Raw genomic sequence first — 14544 nt, forward strand, 5'->3', positions numbered from 1 at the left:
ACTGTCTGGGCTCCAACTCCCCAAGTTCTCAACAATATTCATGTTGACTGCGGAAAGTCTGGAATCAAAATGTACCTTTCTGTAAGGCTAATTTAAACATCTGTAATTTCCCTAGACATCACCTCACCTGCTCCCTAATTCATAAATCCGCGAAAGAATATAAATTGCAAGAAAATTCTGTGTGCCAAAATTTCCCCTCCCTCCCTTGGTAATTTTAGTGCTAAAATTTGTCCACATGAATGAATTTGCCCATTGTAGATCAGCTTCCCATCCCTTTATGTTTAGATACAAACATATGTGTCTACATAGAGAGGGATGTGTCTATATATATAGAGAGAGAGAAAGAGAAGGGTACAAAGGTAAGGTGGGGAAATGGCTTGGCTTTTTGTCTTGTGTGCCCACCTCCTATGTATGTTTATATCACTTATCATAAAATGGTGTCATGGAGCACAGTAGCCATATATTAGAAAATAAATGTATCTAAGAGGTTAAAGTAGGGTGGAACACCATGTTGCTGAATAAAAACAGGTTTACCATATCATGTAAGACATCCGGGGGGTGTGCCTTTGCAAGGCAAAATTAATATAATTCTGTGTGCTTAACCTTCTGTCCTTACAACAGTTGCCCTTTCTTCCTAGGCTGTGTTTAATCTGGTTTCCTCCTGGTTAAGTGAGAAATAAGATACAAAAGAACAATTTTGTGGTTTAGTAGTCAAGTGACCTCAGTAGGGCAACTCATATTTGCCAAGGTGGTATCTAGACTTTGTGAATAAAATAATCGGCTCATTCACCCATCCTGCAGGGCTTAGTGTGCACCCTACATGAAGGCGATGACTTTGGCCAGCTGGCACTCGTGAATGATGCCCCCCGTGCTGCCACCATCATCCTTCGGGAAGACAGTTGCCACTTCTTGCGAGTGGACAAAAGGGATTTCAACCGGATTCTCAAGGTAGGCGTGGAAATCCATCATGCTGGAGACAGAAGCTGTTGTGTTTGAGCAACATTCAGTATGCTTTATTTGGTGGGAGAAAGCTTATCTCTTGTACAAGGAAGTTGAGAGCACTGAAGGATGGAGAGGCAGGTATATAAATAAAGTTCATAGTCTGCTCCAAATTTAAACCATGAAGTGCTTAGACACTTTTCTGTGTTCCATTATTTGGATTTCCACATTGTTCCTCATGGTTGAATCTTTTACAGAGCCCAGTTACCCTTCTCTTTGCTCCAACTTTCCTGCCCTTAACCTATTTTACTTGAATTTATTTATTCCTAGTGGCAATGTGTGGCTTTCAAAATGATGGTGAATGCAAATTCTCATGTTTGATGACCTTGACTACTGTAATCAACAGCTGGAAAACCACACATTGCACAATTGTCTGCTCCATTGCCTCTCTTTGTATTGGTCTAAAGCAAATTGTATACAAACCTCTATTTTGCCACTGCTTCTGTTACCTTTGATATATATTAATCAGAATCAATTGGAATATTTGAGCAACGATGCAGAGTCCCAAATAGAGGGGAGATAGGTATTGCTAAGTTCCAACTGTTGCCAGTCTTGATCACACTGATTAACCAGTCTGCTTGTGGTACTTGATTGTATATTGCAGACGTCTTGCAAAGAAAAATGCTAGAGTGATTACAAATGTTTCCCTGTTTTGATATTTTAAATTAATCTATTTGGATTTCATGCCTTATGCCAACATTGTGACAAAATTACAGGAGCCTGGTAGTTAGGCTGCCCAAGACTTGCCTATTTATCTACTTAATAATTTTAATTGTTTAATTTTATAGCTATTTATGATGTATTTCTGATATGGACTGTACACCGCCCCGAGTCCCTTTCGGGAGAGGGGGCGGTCTATAAGCGCTTAGTAAATAAATAAATAAGGATATCAAATCTAGTAAAGAATTCAGAAATGGAATTATTTCTTTTCTTTTCTTTTCTTGGCTAGTGTACGATCGTGTAAGCTAGCATATAATCATTTGTTAACTTCCTAGGATGTTGAAGCTAACACTCTACGGCTGAAGGAACATGGGAAAGTGGTGCTTGTTTTAGAGAAGAATTCACAAGGCAGTAATTCCAGTCACCTTGCCGGGACTCTGGGGAGCAGTAGGTACAGCAATCTGACCCCTTCATTTCCCTGCCCCTTCCTCTGATGTACCTGTCTCCTCGTTTCCCCCTCCCTTTTCTCTTTGATAGAACAGGGAGTCTTCCCTTGCAGGCAGTCTCTTCTCCACAGCACCTCATATGTTTGATAGGGAAATCACTAATCCCTCGTGAATGTAATGCTTAAATCTCTCTGCTTCAGTAAGATTTATTGTACAAACTGCACAGTTGTAAACTGCATGCTGATTTTGTTTGTGTGTGCACCATTTTAGATATATATACAAGGGTGGGTTCTATACAGGTAGTTCTTGACTTATGACTGCAATTGAGCCCAACATTTATGTTGCTGAGAGAGAAAGTTGTTAAATGACTTTTGCCCCATGTTCCTTTTGAGCCACAATTGTAAAATGAATCTGCAGTTCTTAGCTTGGTAACATAGTTGTTAAGTGAATCTGGCTTTCCCGTTGAATTTGCACAAAATATGATTGCATGATCCTGGAATTCATGCAGTGCAGTGCAGTGCAAGGCCAAGGCAAGACCTTGGAGGTCTTCTAGTCCAGCCCCCCAGCTCAAGCAGGAGAACCTATACCATCCATCCCAGACAAATGACTGTCCAGTCTCTTCTTAAAAACCTCCAGTGAAGGAGCACCCATGATTTCTGGAGGCAAGCTGTTCCACTGGTTAATTGTCCTCACTGTTAGGAAGTTTCTCCTTAATTCCAAGTTGCTTCTCTCTTTCATTAGTTTCCAACCATTGTCTCTTATCCTGCCTTCTGGTGTTTGGAGAATAATTTGACCTTGTCTTCTTTGTGGCAGCCTCTCTAATACCGGAATACTGCTATCATGTCGCCCCTAATTCTTCTTTTCTTTAGACTAGCCAGACCCAAATCCTGCAGCCGTTCTTCGTACGTTTTAGTCTCCAGCCCTTTGAACACCTTAGTTGCTCTTCTCTGAACTTTTTCCAGAGTCTCAACATCATTTTTGTAGCATGGTGACCAAAACTGGTTGCAGTATGCCTTAATAGGATTTTGTAAAGCGGCACTAATACTTCACGGGATCTTGATTCTATCCCTCTGTTTATACAACCCAGGATTGTATTACTTCTTTTGGCTGCTGCTGCACATTGCTGGCTCATATTCAAATGATCACCACTAGGACTCTAAGGTCCTTCTTAGTTACTGTTTTCGTATATATGAATCAGTTGCCAAGCATCTGAATTTTGATCATTTGACCATGGGGATGCTGCAACAGTTGTAAGTGTGAAAATGGTCATAAGTCACATTTTTTTGGTAGCGTTATAACTTCAAACGATCACCAAACGAATGGTTGTAAGTCAAGGACTACCTGTATTTATTTATTTATTACATTTGTTTGCTGTCCATCTCACCACAAGGTGGCTTACTGCTTATAGATTGGAGTAGATAATTACTGTAATCATACGTGGCTAATGCAGGGGTGAAATCTATTTACCTTTGCAAATGTGAGTACACATGCCACCTCCGCACATGTGCAGGACCTTCCTTCCATGTGCAGAGCGTAAAAAATGGACGTGATGACGTGTGGGCAGGTGGGTGGAGCCTGCTACCGAGTGTGCCTGCAAAGGTAAGTAGAACAGTCAGGAAGGGGGAGAATCTGCTCTGCCATGCAATTTAGATTAGCTAGAAAGCAGGAAATCCTGCTTTCTAGCTAATATAAATTGTGCATCACAGCTGATTGTTGGAAATACTGGTTCACCTGAACCGGTAGCATTTTTTTACTACCAGTTCGAGCAAACCAGTAGCTTTTTTTACTACTGGTTTGGACGAACCAGTCTGAACCAGTAGCATTTCACCCCTAGGCTAATATGAGGAAAACCATCATGGCTGCAAATGCAGCCAACCTATTGGGTCCTTAAATGTGTCCAGAAAGGCCTTCCAAACTTGATGAGTTGTAGCTGTTTGGAAGATGTTAGCTACCATGTTTCCCCGAAAATATGACCTGTCCTGAAACTAAAGCCTTGCCACATATTTCAGGTGGGCAAAAATATTACCCACCCCGAAAATAAGCCCCCGGACAATCCCCACTCCAGCCAGGCAGAGCACCGCTCGCCAACCTAGCGATATCCTGAAGGCATCAAGCTGCGGGAATGAGGTGAGGGGCAAAGACGCTCGTGTTGCTTGGTGCTTTCGGGGTACCACTAGGTAAGTCAGCGGCGCTGTGCCCAGCAGAAGAGGGGGGGGGGTTTGCCGGGCAGCTGCTCCCTTGCGACCGGGCTCCCGAAGAGCCGGGCAGAGCCTCAGGGTCGAATGGCTGTGTTGCGCTGTTGCAGCAGCAACACAGCAGCCATGAGGTGACCCCGCTCATGAGCAGCCACCCGGCACCCCCCTTTCCAGCCAGATTCTGCTGCAAAGAGCTGCTGACCGATCTAGCAGTACCTGGAAGGCATCAAGCAACGTGAGCACCTGTTCACCGCCATCCGCTTCCCACGGCTCGGTGCCTTCGGAATGCCCCTAGGCATCAGGGCATCTCCAGTGCTGGCACCACCCGCCACTTGGGTTTTTTTTTTGTGGCTTTCAAAGCATGGAGGACGGCTGCTGCTCTGGGAGTACGCTCTATGGTTGTGGGCTGCAGAGCGTACAACCATAGAGCATACTGCCAGAGTGCCATCCGTCCTCCATTGCGGCTTCCAAAGCACGGAGGTAGGATACTGCTCTGGGAGTACGCTCGATGGTTGTACACTACCATAGAGCGTACTCCCAGAGTGGCATCCGTCCTCCGTGTTTTGAAAGCCACAAAAAAAAAAAAAAAAAAAAAAGCGGCAAGCGGCACCAGCAGTGGAGATGCCCTGGCTCTGCAGGTACTGTAGTTAGCCAAGGGCATCGTGAGTCTGGAGTCGCGCGAGCAGGGAGCGGAAAAGCCGCTCGTGCAACCCCCCTCTCCAGCCATGCAGAGCCCCATTCACTCACCTAGGGGCATTCCGAAGGCTCTGAGCCGCAGGAGGCGGAGGGCGGCGAACAGGCACTCACATTGCTTGGTGCCTTTTGGGTACCACTAGGTCGGTCAGCGGCGCTGTGCCCAGCTGGAAAGGGAGGTTGCCGGGCGGCTGCTCGTGAGCATGGTCACCTCATGGCTGCTGTGTTGCTTCTGCGACAGCGCAACACAGCCATTCGACCCTGAGGCTGTGCCCGGCTCTTTGGAAGGGAGCAGCCGCCCGGCAACCCAGAAACAATAAGCCCTCCCCTTTAATAAGCCCAAGGCCATATTTCGTGGGTCAAAAAAATATAAGACCCTGTCGTATTTTCAGGAAAACGCGGTAGGTCTCCTGAGATTGGTTTCCATGATATAATTGATACTTTGGATCCCAATATCTTGTTCATTTCTTCAGATATTCAGTGATGGCTGGAACCCCTGAAAAAATACTTGATTACCTATTGGAAACCATGCGTTCAGACTCTACCCTTTCTGATCCTGTTGGTGAGTATAAAATAGGTTGCGTAAAGGAAAAATCTCCCGAACAATTGTTGTTCTATAAGCCAATATAGTATGAAGTTGAGGATTGCAGGCAGCTAATTTGTCCGTAGCAGAACAGAGAATTGTATCCTTGGGCTTATTTCAAATTAAATTTTCTAAAGCAGATGTGTACAATGCATAGTTGCACAAAATCTTAAAGCCCCTTCAAATATTGCTATGAATGGTCACTTTTGCTGTATTTCAAAAAAGGAGATTCCCGAGGACGATTATCTGTTTATATTACATGTAGTCCTTGACGTACGACCATAATGGAGCCTGGCAATTATGTCAGAATATTCATGAACTGGCAGAGACATGGTAACAAGATCAGCCAATGAATAGGCGTGGTAACAGGTCAGCCAATGAGGCTTATTTGGAAACAGAAACTTAAGTAAGAAGTCTGAGCGTGGCTTAGCTGTATTAAGCTCTGAGCTTTGAAATGAAACTAGTTTGGTCTGCTGATCTGAACTGAAATGAAACTGTTCTCTGCGGTTGGTATTGAATGTACATACATACATACATATGTACGTACATATATATATTCTTGTATCTAAAGAATTTTCTTATTTGAATCAATCCTGCTGAATCAGTTATCTGTTTGTGCTTTCCAGACTTGGTTTTGGCAACGAACGCTGACAAATTACAATTGTGACTGTTGTGAAGTGCATCATCTTTTGAACTCATTCAATTTTATGACTTTTTTATGACAGTCATTAAACAAATCTGGTAGCTGTTAAGCAAATCCATTGTTCGCTATGGGACGTTTTTGCCCAAAACTGGAAGTAATTGCTGCAGTTTTGGCCAAAATATAAATTGCGTTCATATCACCATGGGGTGCTGCAAAGGATCATAAATGTGGCCGAATTGTCAGGTGCCCAAAATGCATTATGTGACCACAGAGGCAGGGGAGGGGGGATTGTCAGAACTTTGGAACTGGGTGGTAAGTATCGGGTTTTTTGGAAGGGGGGGTCTGTTGTAATTTTGGATAGTCACTAAGTGAACGGTCACAAATCAGGGACTTGTACCTGATTTTAATTAATTTTGTGCTGTTGATTCACCATTTTGAGTTATTTTAACGATGACAGCATGGGCAGAAATAAATATTTGCTATAACTAAATTTAACTTAAATAATTTTAATGGTTCCCTGGCTCCATGCACTTTTCTTCCTCAACCCATCCATAGTTGGATGCAGTGACGTGCAGTCAGGTGAGGCAAGTGAGGCACAGCCTAACCTCTCATCATCAGGGCAGCGAGTCATTCGATGGGAAACTTGCCTTTTGGGAGGAATGACCCAGCTTGGCTCCCGCTTTCGATCTGCCGCCCAATGACCGAACAGAGAAGCAAAGAGGCAGGAGAGACAAAGCAGGAGCCAAGAGGCAAGTTTCCTATCGAATGACTCGCTGCCCTAGACTCAAGCGGGGGGGGGGGAGAAGCTTCCTCCGCTCCGTCCGCTCCCCATCTGCGCTGCCCTCGCCCGACAAGCACACCCCGGATTCCGCGCAGCTCTGGCAGGCGGTGCCGTGGCCGAATCCCAGGGCGGAGGGCGGCAGGTCGCAACTGAGCATGCCTGACTGTGGAATTCTGGGAGTTGAAGTCCACAAGTCTAAAAAAATTGCTGCCTCACCAGGTATAAACCTCACCGCACGTCACTGGTTGGATGTGATCTCTGTCCTTTCCCTTCCACGGGATGTCATTCATAGGCCAAGAACAGCACTCCTGTTCTAGTTGGGCCAATTCAAAGACCCTGTGCAGCTCTGCTGTCTTTTTCTTAATGGCCTTTGTGGAAAGAAGCAAGAGGAAAAAGATGTGGGAAAGCAACCATGTTATCCGAGGTAAGAGCCTCGGTGGCGCAGTGGTTAGAGTGCAATACTGCAGGCTACTTCTGCTGACTGCCGGCTGCCTGCAATTTGGCAGTTCAAATCTCACCAGGCTCAAGATTGACTCAGCCTTCAATCCATCTGAGAGTAGGGAAATTTCCTGAAGTTGCCTCATGCTATTGATAAATTCTTGAAAAAGTTGATTTCCAATGACAGACCTGTGTGGACCGAACACATCTAGAGGACTTTCAAGTAGCCGACAGCTGTAAATTCTTATGCTTGTTTGTATCCTTGGAAAAGAGGTTTTGCTAGGTCAATCACTGGGATGAAGGATCTACAAAAGAGCTGTGGGGTTAGAATGCAGTACTGCAGCTAATTCTGCCGAATACCAGCAGTTCGATCCTGACCGGCTCAGGGTTGACTCAACCTTCCATCCTTCTGAGGTCGGTAAAATGAGGACCCAGATTGTTGGGGGCAGTAGACTGACTCTGTGAAGCGCTTAGAGAGGGCTCTAAAAGCACAATGAAACAGTATATATGTCTAAGTGCTATTGCTATTGCTATCCATACTCCCAATAAAAATCTATCTGTTTAGGGAATCATACTTTGCCTGGAAGGACCCCCAACCCTAATCACATAGGTGGTCTTTAGACAGGAAGAACATCCTTGGGCTTTATTTTAATAGAGGGAGGGCGCTTGCTTCTTGCTTATCTCGTTGGCCAAGTGGTCTGTGGTTGTTCTTGTGTTGGAACATGTATGAGCGTTATGTCAAGGCAGAGGAGAGTGCAAATCTTCTATGCTAGCTGGCAGTAGGTTAGAACAATATCTTGCCTAAAAGTCGTATTTCACAATGGCTTCTCTCTCTATTTCACAATGGCTTCTCTCTCTATTTCACAATGGCTTCTCTCTTCTTTGCAGATACATTTCTGGGAGATTTTCTCCTTACATACAGTGTGTTCATGCCGACGCCACAGCTGTGCCGAACTTTGCTCCAACAATATCCTTCCTGGTTGCCTCTGCCTTGGATCTTAGAGGGAGAAGCCTAGTCAGCAAAAGGCTTTCTTCGGAGTGAGACTGCCCTGGGTTGATTTAGCAAAGAGCGTTGTAACTCCCTCCATGCATCCTAGATTGTTGCAGTGCAACGGAGGGAAGGGATAGCATTTCTGGAGGGCCATATATATATATTCCTTGAAGTGTCCTTTCTCTAACTTTCCATGCTGTAAGCATTGAGGGTTATGAGAATATATAACTCTAGGTCACATTTTGCCATTAGGATGGGGAGTGTGGGTGGGGACACACAACAGTTTTAAGATGGAGTCTCAGTCAAGCTGTCTATCACCAACCTTCTCCAATGCATCGTCTCCCAGGGGTGCTGAATTGCAACCTTCCGTTTTCCACATGGAGGCAGTAGATGAAGAATCCTTGTCTATAATTTATGGAGGGGTTGGTCAGCTTAGGATGGGACCCAGCAACTCAAAGGCCCACTGTGGACACCCGCTAGCATCTCACTACTGCCACATTTGGAAAACATCCAACAACACTTGATGGTTGGCTGCATAATATCCCTCAATGTCTTTAATCTCATATCACACTGGACATTGTGGGCAAGTTAACATGCCAGCTCCATATGCTTTTGAAAGCCTGCTACTCTCAGATACTGCTGCCATGTGAAGAAATCAAGTCTCACCTCCCTCCCCCCAACAAACCCTCCATGTCAGGGTTCCAAATAGCATCCAAAAGTAAATCAGTCCAAGGCAAAATATTGCTCAAAGTTCCAATTTATTAAGAGAGCCATGTTGGCACATCTGGGGGAACCCGAATCTGAAAGCTTCCAGATTTCCCCCCCACTTCAGTTGAAAGTTCATGATTTTGCCCCCACACCCACAAGTCCATCACATGGTCCAATCTCCCACTGCCATGCTGACAGTTCCACCCATCCAATTCCAGTCAGGTGCAGAGGTGCAGAGGTGCAGAGACAAAGGATGGCCTTGGCTTTCTAGAAATAATTTTGTTATGGCTAACTCTGTACAATCCCCCCTCGCATTTTCCCACAATAGAAAAAGGCATAGTAGAATAATAGAAAGTGTGGCAGGCCAAAGACCCAAAAGAAAGATGCATGCCAGACACTCCCACCCTCAGAACCTGAATGGGGTCTATTGCATCATTCTGGGCCTAAGCCTCCTTGACTTTCATTCACCTTCCATTCGGAACCTTCCGAAGTTTCAGAGCAGGACAAAGCTGCTTATATCCTAAGGAAAAGGCAAAAGATCCTGTGGCTGGTCAACCAGTGGGTGTCCCTGTATGGACGGCTGCTGCAAGCAGAGACCTGTGCTGTGGCCTTTTTGCAGGTAAGGGGACGTTGGCAGAAACTTGTCTTTAGGGAGCAATACGGGGTAGTAGGGCTGGACATCAATTGTAGTATAGAAAGAGACAGTGGCCCTAAAAATTGAGGGAGATGGGAGGTTCGAAAATATGAAAAATAAATAAATTGGCGTGGTTCGAGAGGCATGTTTTGCCTGGATGCAGTGCCTGTGAAATACACAATATTTTTTCCCCTCTGAGGCTCATGTGTGGTGGTGGTGGGTAGTATCATTACAGTTTGTTGCACACTCAGCCAGATGTTTAGACTGGATTTGGCACATTTGTCCACCTATTAAACCTTTCCCAAGGATCTGGGATAGGTAGATGTAGATTGTTTGATGGTATTAAAGATATTGTCACAGGATGTAAGCAGTTCCAACTAGGTCTGCCTTTGGCAATTGACAGGTGGTAATTTTGTCAATGGTGGTAGTGTTCAAGATGTTTTTGAATGCTGATGCTGCTGATTGGTTACAGTCAACCACATGTTTAGACTGGATTTGGTATTGTTACCTACCTGTCAAGTTCTTCTCAAGTAATGTAATGCGTTGGCATGGTATATGCATGGATCCAAGTAGTTTGGCATTTGTAACTGACAGTTGGAAATTTTATCAATGTGCAGATTTTCTAAATGCCATCCAAGATTTTTCCATAAGGCATCCAATATGCTGATAATCACTGAGACCCCTACAGCTGGCTTATGCCATAGTCTCTTAACATCAGTATTCAGAGCTTGATATTGTGCGATCTTCTCCAATTCTTTGTCTTCTATTCTATTATCCATGGTATTGCCACATCAATTGGCCGCACTTTCTTCTTCCCAACCACAGTTAAGTCTGGTGGGTTGTGTGTCAAGATTCTATCAATTTGCATTCAGAAATCCCACAATTATTATTCCTGCATGCTACCCTTCTCCCAGCAGCTCTGGGTGTTGGCTAGGAGAACCCATACCTACCCAGGCATTCCCATAGCACATACAGGCATGCATGCATGCAAAACCTCACTTTCCCCAGCAATTTTTGCATCTGAGATTATTGGAAGGCTGAAGTACCTAATCTCTCTCCTAATTTTACTGCTGTTGCCACCACAACCTTTATACTGTAAAATGGGCTAATGTGTCCCACATGTGTTTTTTTTTTTTTTTACATAAGTCATATTGGTTGTCTAGCATTCTTCTCCCTTATTGTGGACTTGGAAATCTGAACCTGCTCCTCTCTAAGATAGCTTACCTTGCTGCTTGTGCTAATCAGTTTTGGCCAATATCTTGCAGACCATGTCAGAATGTGCAACTCAAGATGCTCGCTTGGGCCCCCTGCTTCGAGAACAAATACAGGATCGCCGGAGAAATCGAGTGTGAGTCTCTCTATTGTCATCTCAAACTGTCTAATTGTTTGTGTGCTGTTCGAAAAAGGGCCTAGTCGTAAGTAGGATGATCGTGGCAAAAAGCCCAATTTTCTGGGAAGTCTGAACACAGGTATGGGGCAGACGTCAAGTTAAACAATTGAGGTCAACTGTTTGCATAACAACGCAGACGTGTTGATAGATACTTGGAAGTAAAGAACTGTAACAGAGAACTGTAGAACAATTGAACGAGTGGTTTGTTGGGCTATTCGAATTCTTGCCGTTTTAGTGCTGCTGCTGTGTTTTCTCAAAAACAAAGCCTCTGGCAGTCTGAGTAACTGTTGTGATCTGACATGGACTTTTCTCTTTGAATAGCATAGAAAACGGCAACAACTGTGCATCCCCAAAGCTACAGGTAATTCTTTTGCCTCTAACAAGAGGTCCTTCAATTGTTTTCTAATCCTTTATCACAGGGGTGTGAAACTCACTCAAGGCCCACTGCCCACATCCGGCCCACTTAGATCTGGCCCGTGGGGCCCCCTTGAAAACAGCGAAGGAACGGCCCATGGTGTGTCTGTCAGTGAAAATGGAGCTCGGGAGGGCCTTGCGCAGCCCACCTGTTTCCAGCTGTGATGGCCTCCTACAACCATCTACCAGTGAAAACAGAGCACAGAAGGGCCACACGCAGTCCTCTTGACCTCCATTTTTTGCTGGCAGAGTGCTGGGGCCACCACAGGCGCCCCTGACACAAGTGACATCGAGCTGGCCACGCCCACCCTGGCCACGCCCACCTGCCCCCCAAGGTCAAACACAACCTTGATGCAGCCCTCAATGAAATCGAGTTTGACACCCCTGCTTTATCAGCAGTTGCAGGTGACATTTCCAAGTAGACAAGCTTAATTTTGCTTAATTAATTTCACTGACTTTTTTTGGGGTGGAAGTAAAGCAGAATTCAAGAAGGGAAGTACCTTTGGATCTGCTACACGTGGTCATGCTTTCCCTTCCATTTTATGGCACAAAACCCATCTTTTCATTGTGACATACTACTACTATTCAGGGTCATTCTTCCTTCCTCTCCCTTCCTCTTCACACCTTATCATAGAGTTGCTAAAGGAAAAGGAGACAGGATAGATTCATCCCATTTTCTCTTTAGAGAAAATGAGACATGCAGAAATGACTCAGCATTTTCTCTCCCAACCCTCTTCCCAAGCTAAGTTCTGTAAGCTGAATTACATGGCTAAATCCTGGTATGAGGAACGTGTACGCTAAATTTCCAAAACATATTTTATCGTGCTAATTAAAGTTAGAAAAAAAAATGTTAGCCGTTGCAAATCCTGTTTTATAGCCCATCACTTTAATTTCTATTATTTTCATCCAACAGAATGTACGTATTTGTTAGCCTATGACCAGGATGGCGAACCTATGGCACTCGTGCCAAAGGCGGCATGCAGAGCCATTTGTCAGGGCACGCGGGGTGTTGCCCTGTTAGCTGGCCAGCGTGCATGTGCGCACTGGCCAGCTGACTTCAGCCTTTTTTTGAGGCCATTTTTCGCCCTCCCCAGGCTTCAGAGGCTTTATAGTCACTTCCGGTTTGTCCATAGGGCCGTTTTTCGTCCTCCGGAGCCTTCAGGGATGCCTCCTGAAGGTCCCTGAAGGCTCCGGAGGGCTAAAACTGGCCCTACGAGCAAATTGGAAGTAAGTTTCCAAATATCCGGGAAGCTCCTGAAGCCTTCTGGGGGGTGGCGGGGGAGGCTGTTTTCGCCCAGGTTCCTATAAAGCATCTGGAGCCTAGGGAGGGCGAAAAAAGCATGCAAAAAATGGAGGAGGAGTGCTGGCCATGCACGCATGCGTGCTGGGGTCACGCATTGCATTATGGGTGCGGCATGCCCGTGCACGATCCCCCTGCACTCCCCCCGCTTTTGGCACGCGAGCCAAAAAAGGTTCATCGTCACTGGCCTAGGACTAAAAAAGTGCATTTCTAGGAAACCTGAATGTTCTTCATATATCTAGATAGAGAAAGATTGGGAGAGGAAGAAAGGCATGCAGGTAGTCCTTGACTTATAACAGTTCATTTAGTGACCGTTCGAAGTTACAATGGCACTGAAAAAAGTGACTTAGGATCATTTTTCACACTTAACAACCCTTGAGGCATCCCCATAGTCACGTGATCAAAATTCAGACTCTTGGCAACTGACCCATATTTACGACGGTTGCAGCGTCTTAGGATCATGTGATCTCCTTTTGCGACCTTCTGATAAGCAAAGTCAATGGGGAGGTCAGATTCACTTAACAACCGTGTCCCTAACTTAACCACTGCAGTGATGGACTTAACTCTGGCAAGAAAGGTCATAAAAAAATGGGGCAAAACTCACTTAACAAATGTTTTGCTTGGCAACAGAAATGTTGGGCTCAATTGTGGTCATAAGTCAAGGACTACATGTATTTTTGGATACCCACATTTGCATTAAGTATTTTTACGGGACCCCCTGTGTGCAATTGATCTGTTTAACAGGAGCCTCCTGTTAAATTTTAGTGCGCATTAGCCGTAAGCATCCACTCGTATCGTGCTATGATTTCCTGCACGGTATGAAATCTTTTCTTTTCTGTCTCTTCCCCTTTTTCCATTCCCAGGTCAGGAATGCTGTGAACTGGTTTGCTGTCCAAGAAGAACCTTTTCTGAACAGCAGTTACACCATCCGAATGAAGGACAAAGGTCATCATGATTTCCCTGCTTAGGATTCAAACTACTCTGCTTTGACTTTGATTTTTCATTGCGTAATCGGAACAATTATTAGTGTGCCAAGATATGGAAGCTTGGCTCCGTGCAATGATGACAAGGTTTTGATTATTTCATTTATTTATTTAGGGAATTTCTATTGCCGCCTATTCGCACATGGCGACTCAAGGCAGCTTACAGGATATAAAATATCATATAAAAACAATAAAGCTAATAAAAGTGTCATATAATAAATTAATATCATAAAATCACCCCCGCCCCGGAAACAGCACCGCACATGAACCAGGTCTTCAGCGCCTCTCAAGAGTATGAGAGTGGTGGCCATTCTAATCTCGGGGGGGGGGGGGGGGGTTTGATGTTCCAGAGAGAGGGAGCCACCACGGAGAAGGCCCTTCTTCTGGGTCTCACCAGGTGTATCTCCCTCGGGGATGGGACCCGCAACATTCTCTGCCTCCCCGCTCTGATGGGTCGGGTAGATGTGACCGGCAAGAGACGGTCCCGCAAATAACCTGGTCTCAAGCCATGAAGGGCTTTAAAGGTGACAAGCAGCACCTTGAATTGTACCCGGAAGCAAATCTGCAACCAATGCAGCTCCCGCAGGATTAACTTGACGGGTTATGGTAGTGAGGGCTAACCTTTTATGGCTCCGGTGCACACATATGTGATGTACATGTGGGCATGAACCCCCCCTCCCCCGCCA

General features: G+C 45.2%; 1 protein-coding gene across 7 annotated transcripts in view; it reads left to right on the plus strand.

The window, feature by feature from the left end:
• Positions 1 to 14544, plus strand: part of RAPGEF3 (Rap guanine nucleotide exchange factor 3) — an 82266-nt gene that overhangs the window by 49691 nt on the left and 18031 nt on the right. For 6 of the 7 annotated variants that reach the window (XM_081939790.1, XM_081939789.1, XM_081939788.1 and 3 more), the window contains 8 exons: positions 802 to 948; positions 1995 to 2110; positions 5467 to 5555; positions 8327 to 8405; positions 9606 to 9756; positions 11037 to 11119; positions 11483 to 11522; positions 13739 to 13820. In XM_081939790.1, the coding sequence (XP_081795916.1) occupies positions 802 to 948; positions 1995 to 2110; positions 5467 to 5555; positions 8327 to 8405; positions 9606 to 9756; positions 11037 to 11119; positions 11483 to 11522; positions 13739 to 13820 (787 nt within the window). The remainder of the gene's footprint in view (positions 1 to 801; positions 949 to 1994; positions 2111 to 5466; positions 5556 to 8326; positions 8406 to 9605; positions 9757 to 11036; positions 11120 to 11482; positions 11523 to 13738; positions 13821 to 14544) is intronic. The other variant, XM_081939793.1, reaches the window with a different exon arrangement.

Source organism: Natrix helvetica (genome assembly GCF_964273705.1).
Source record: "Natrix helvetica genome assembly, chromosome: 1".
Lineage (NCBI taxonomy): Eukaryota > Metazoa > Chordata > Lepidosauria > Squamata > Natricidae > Natrix > Natrix helvetica.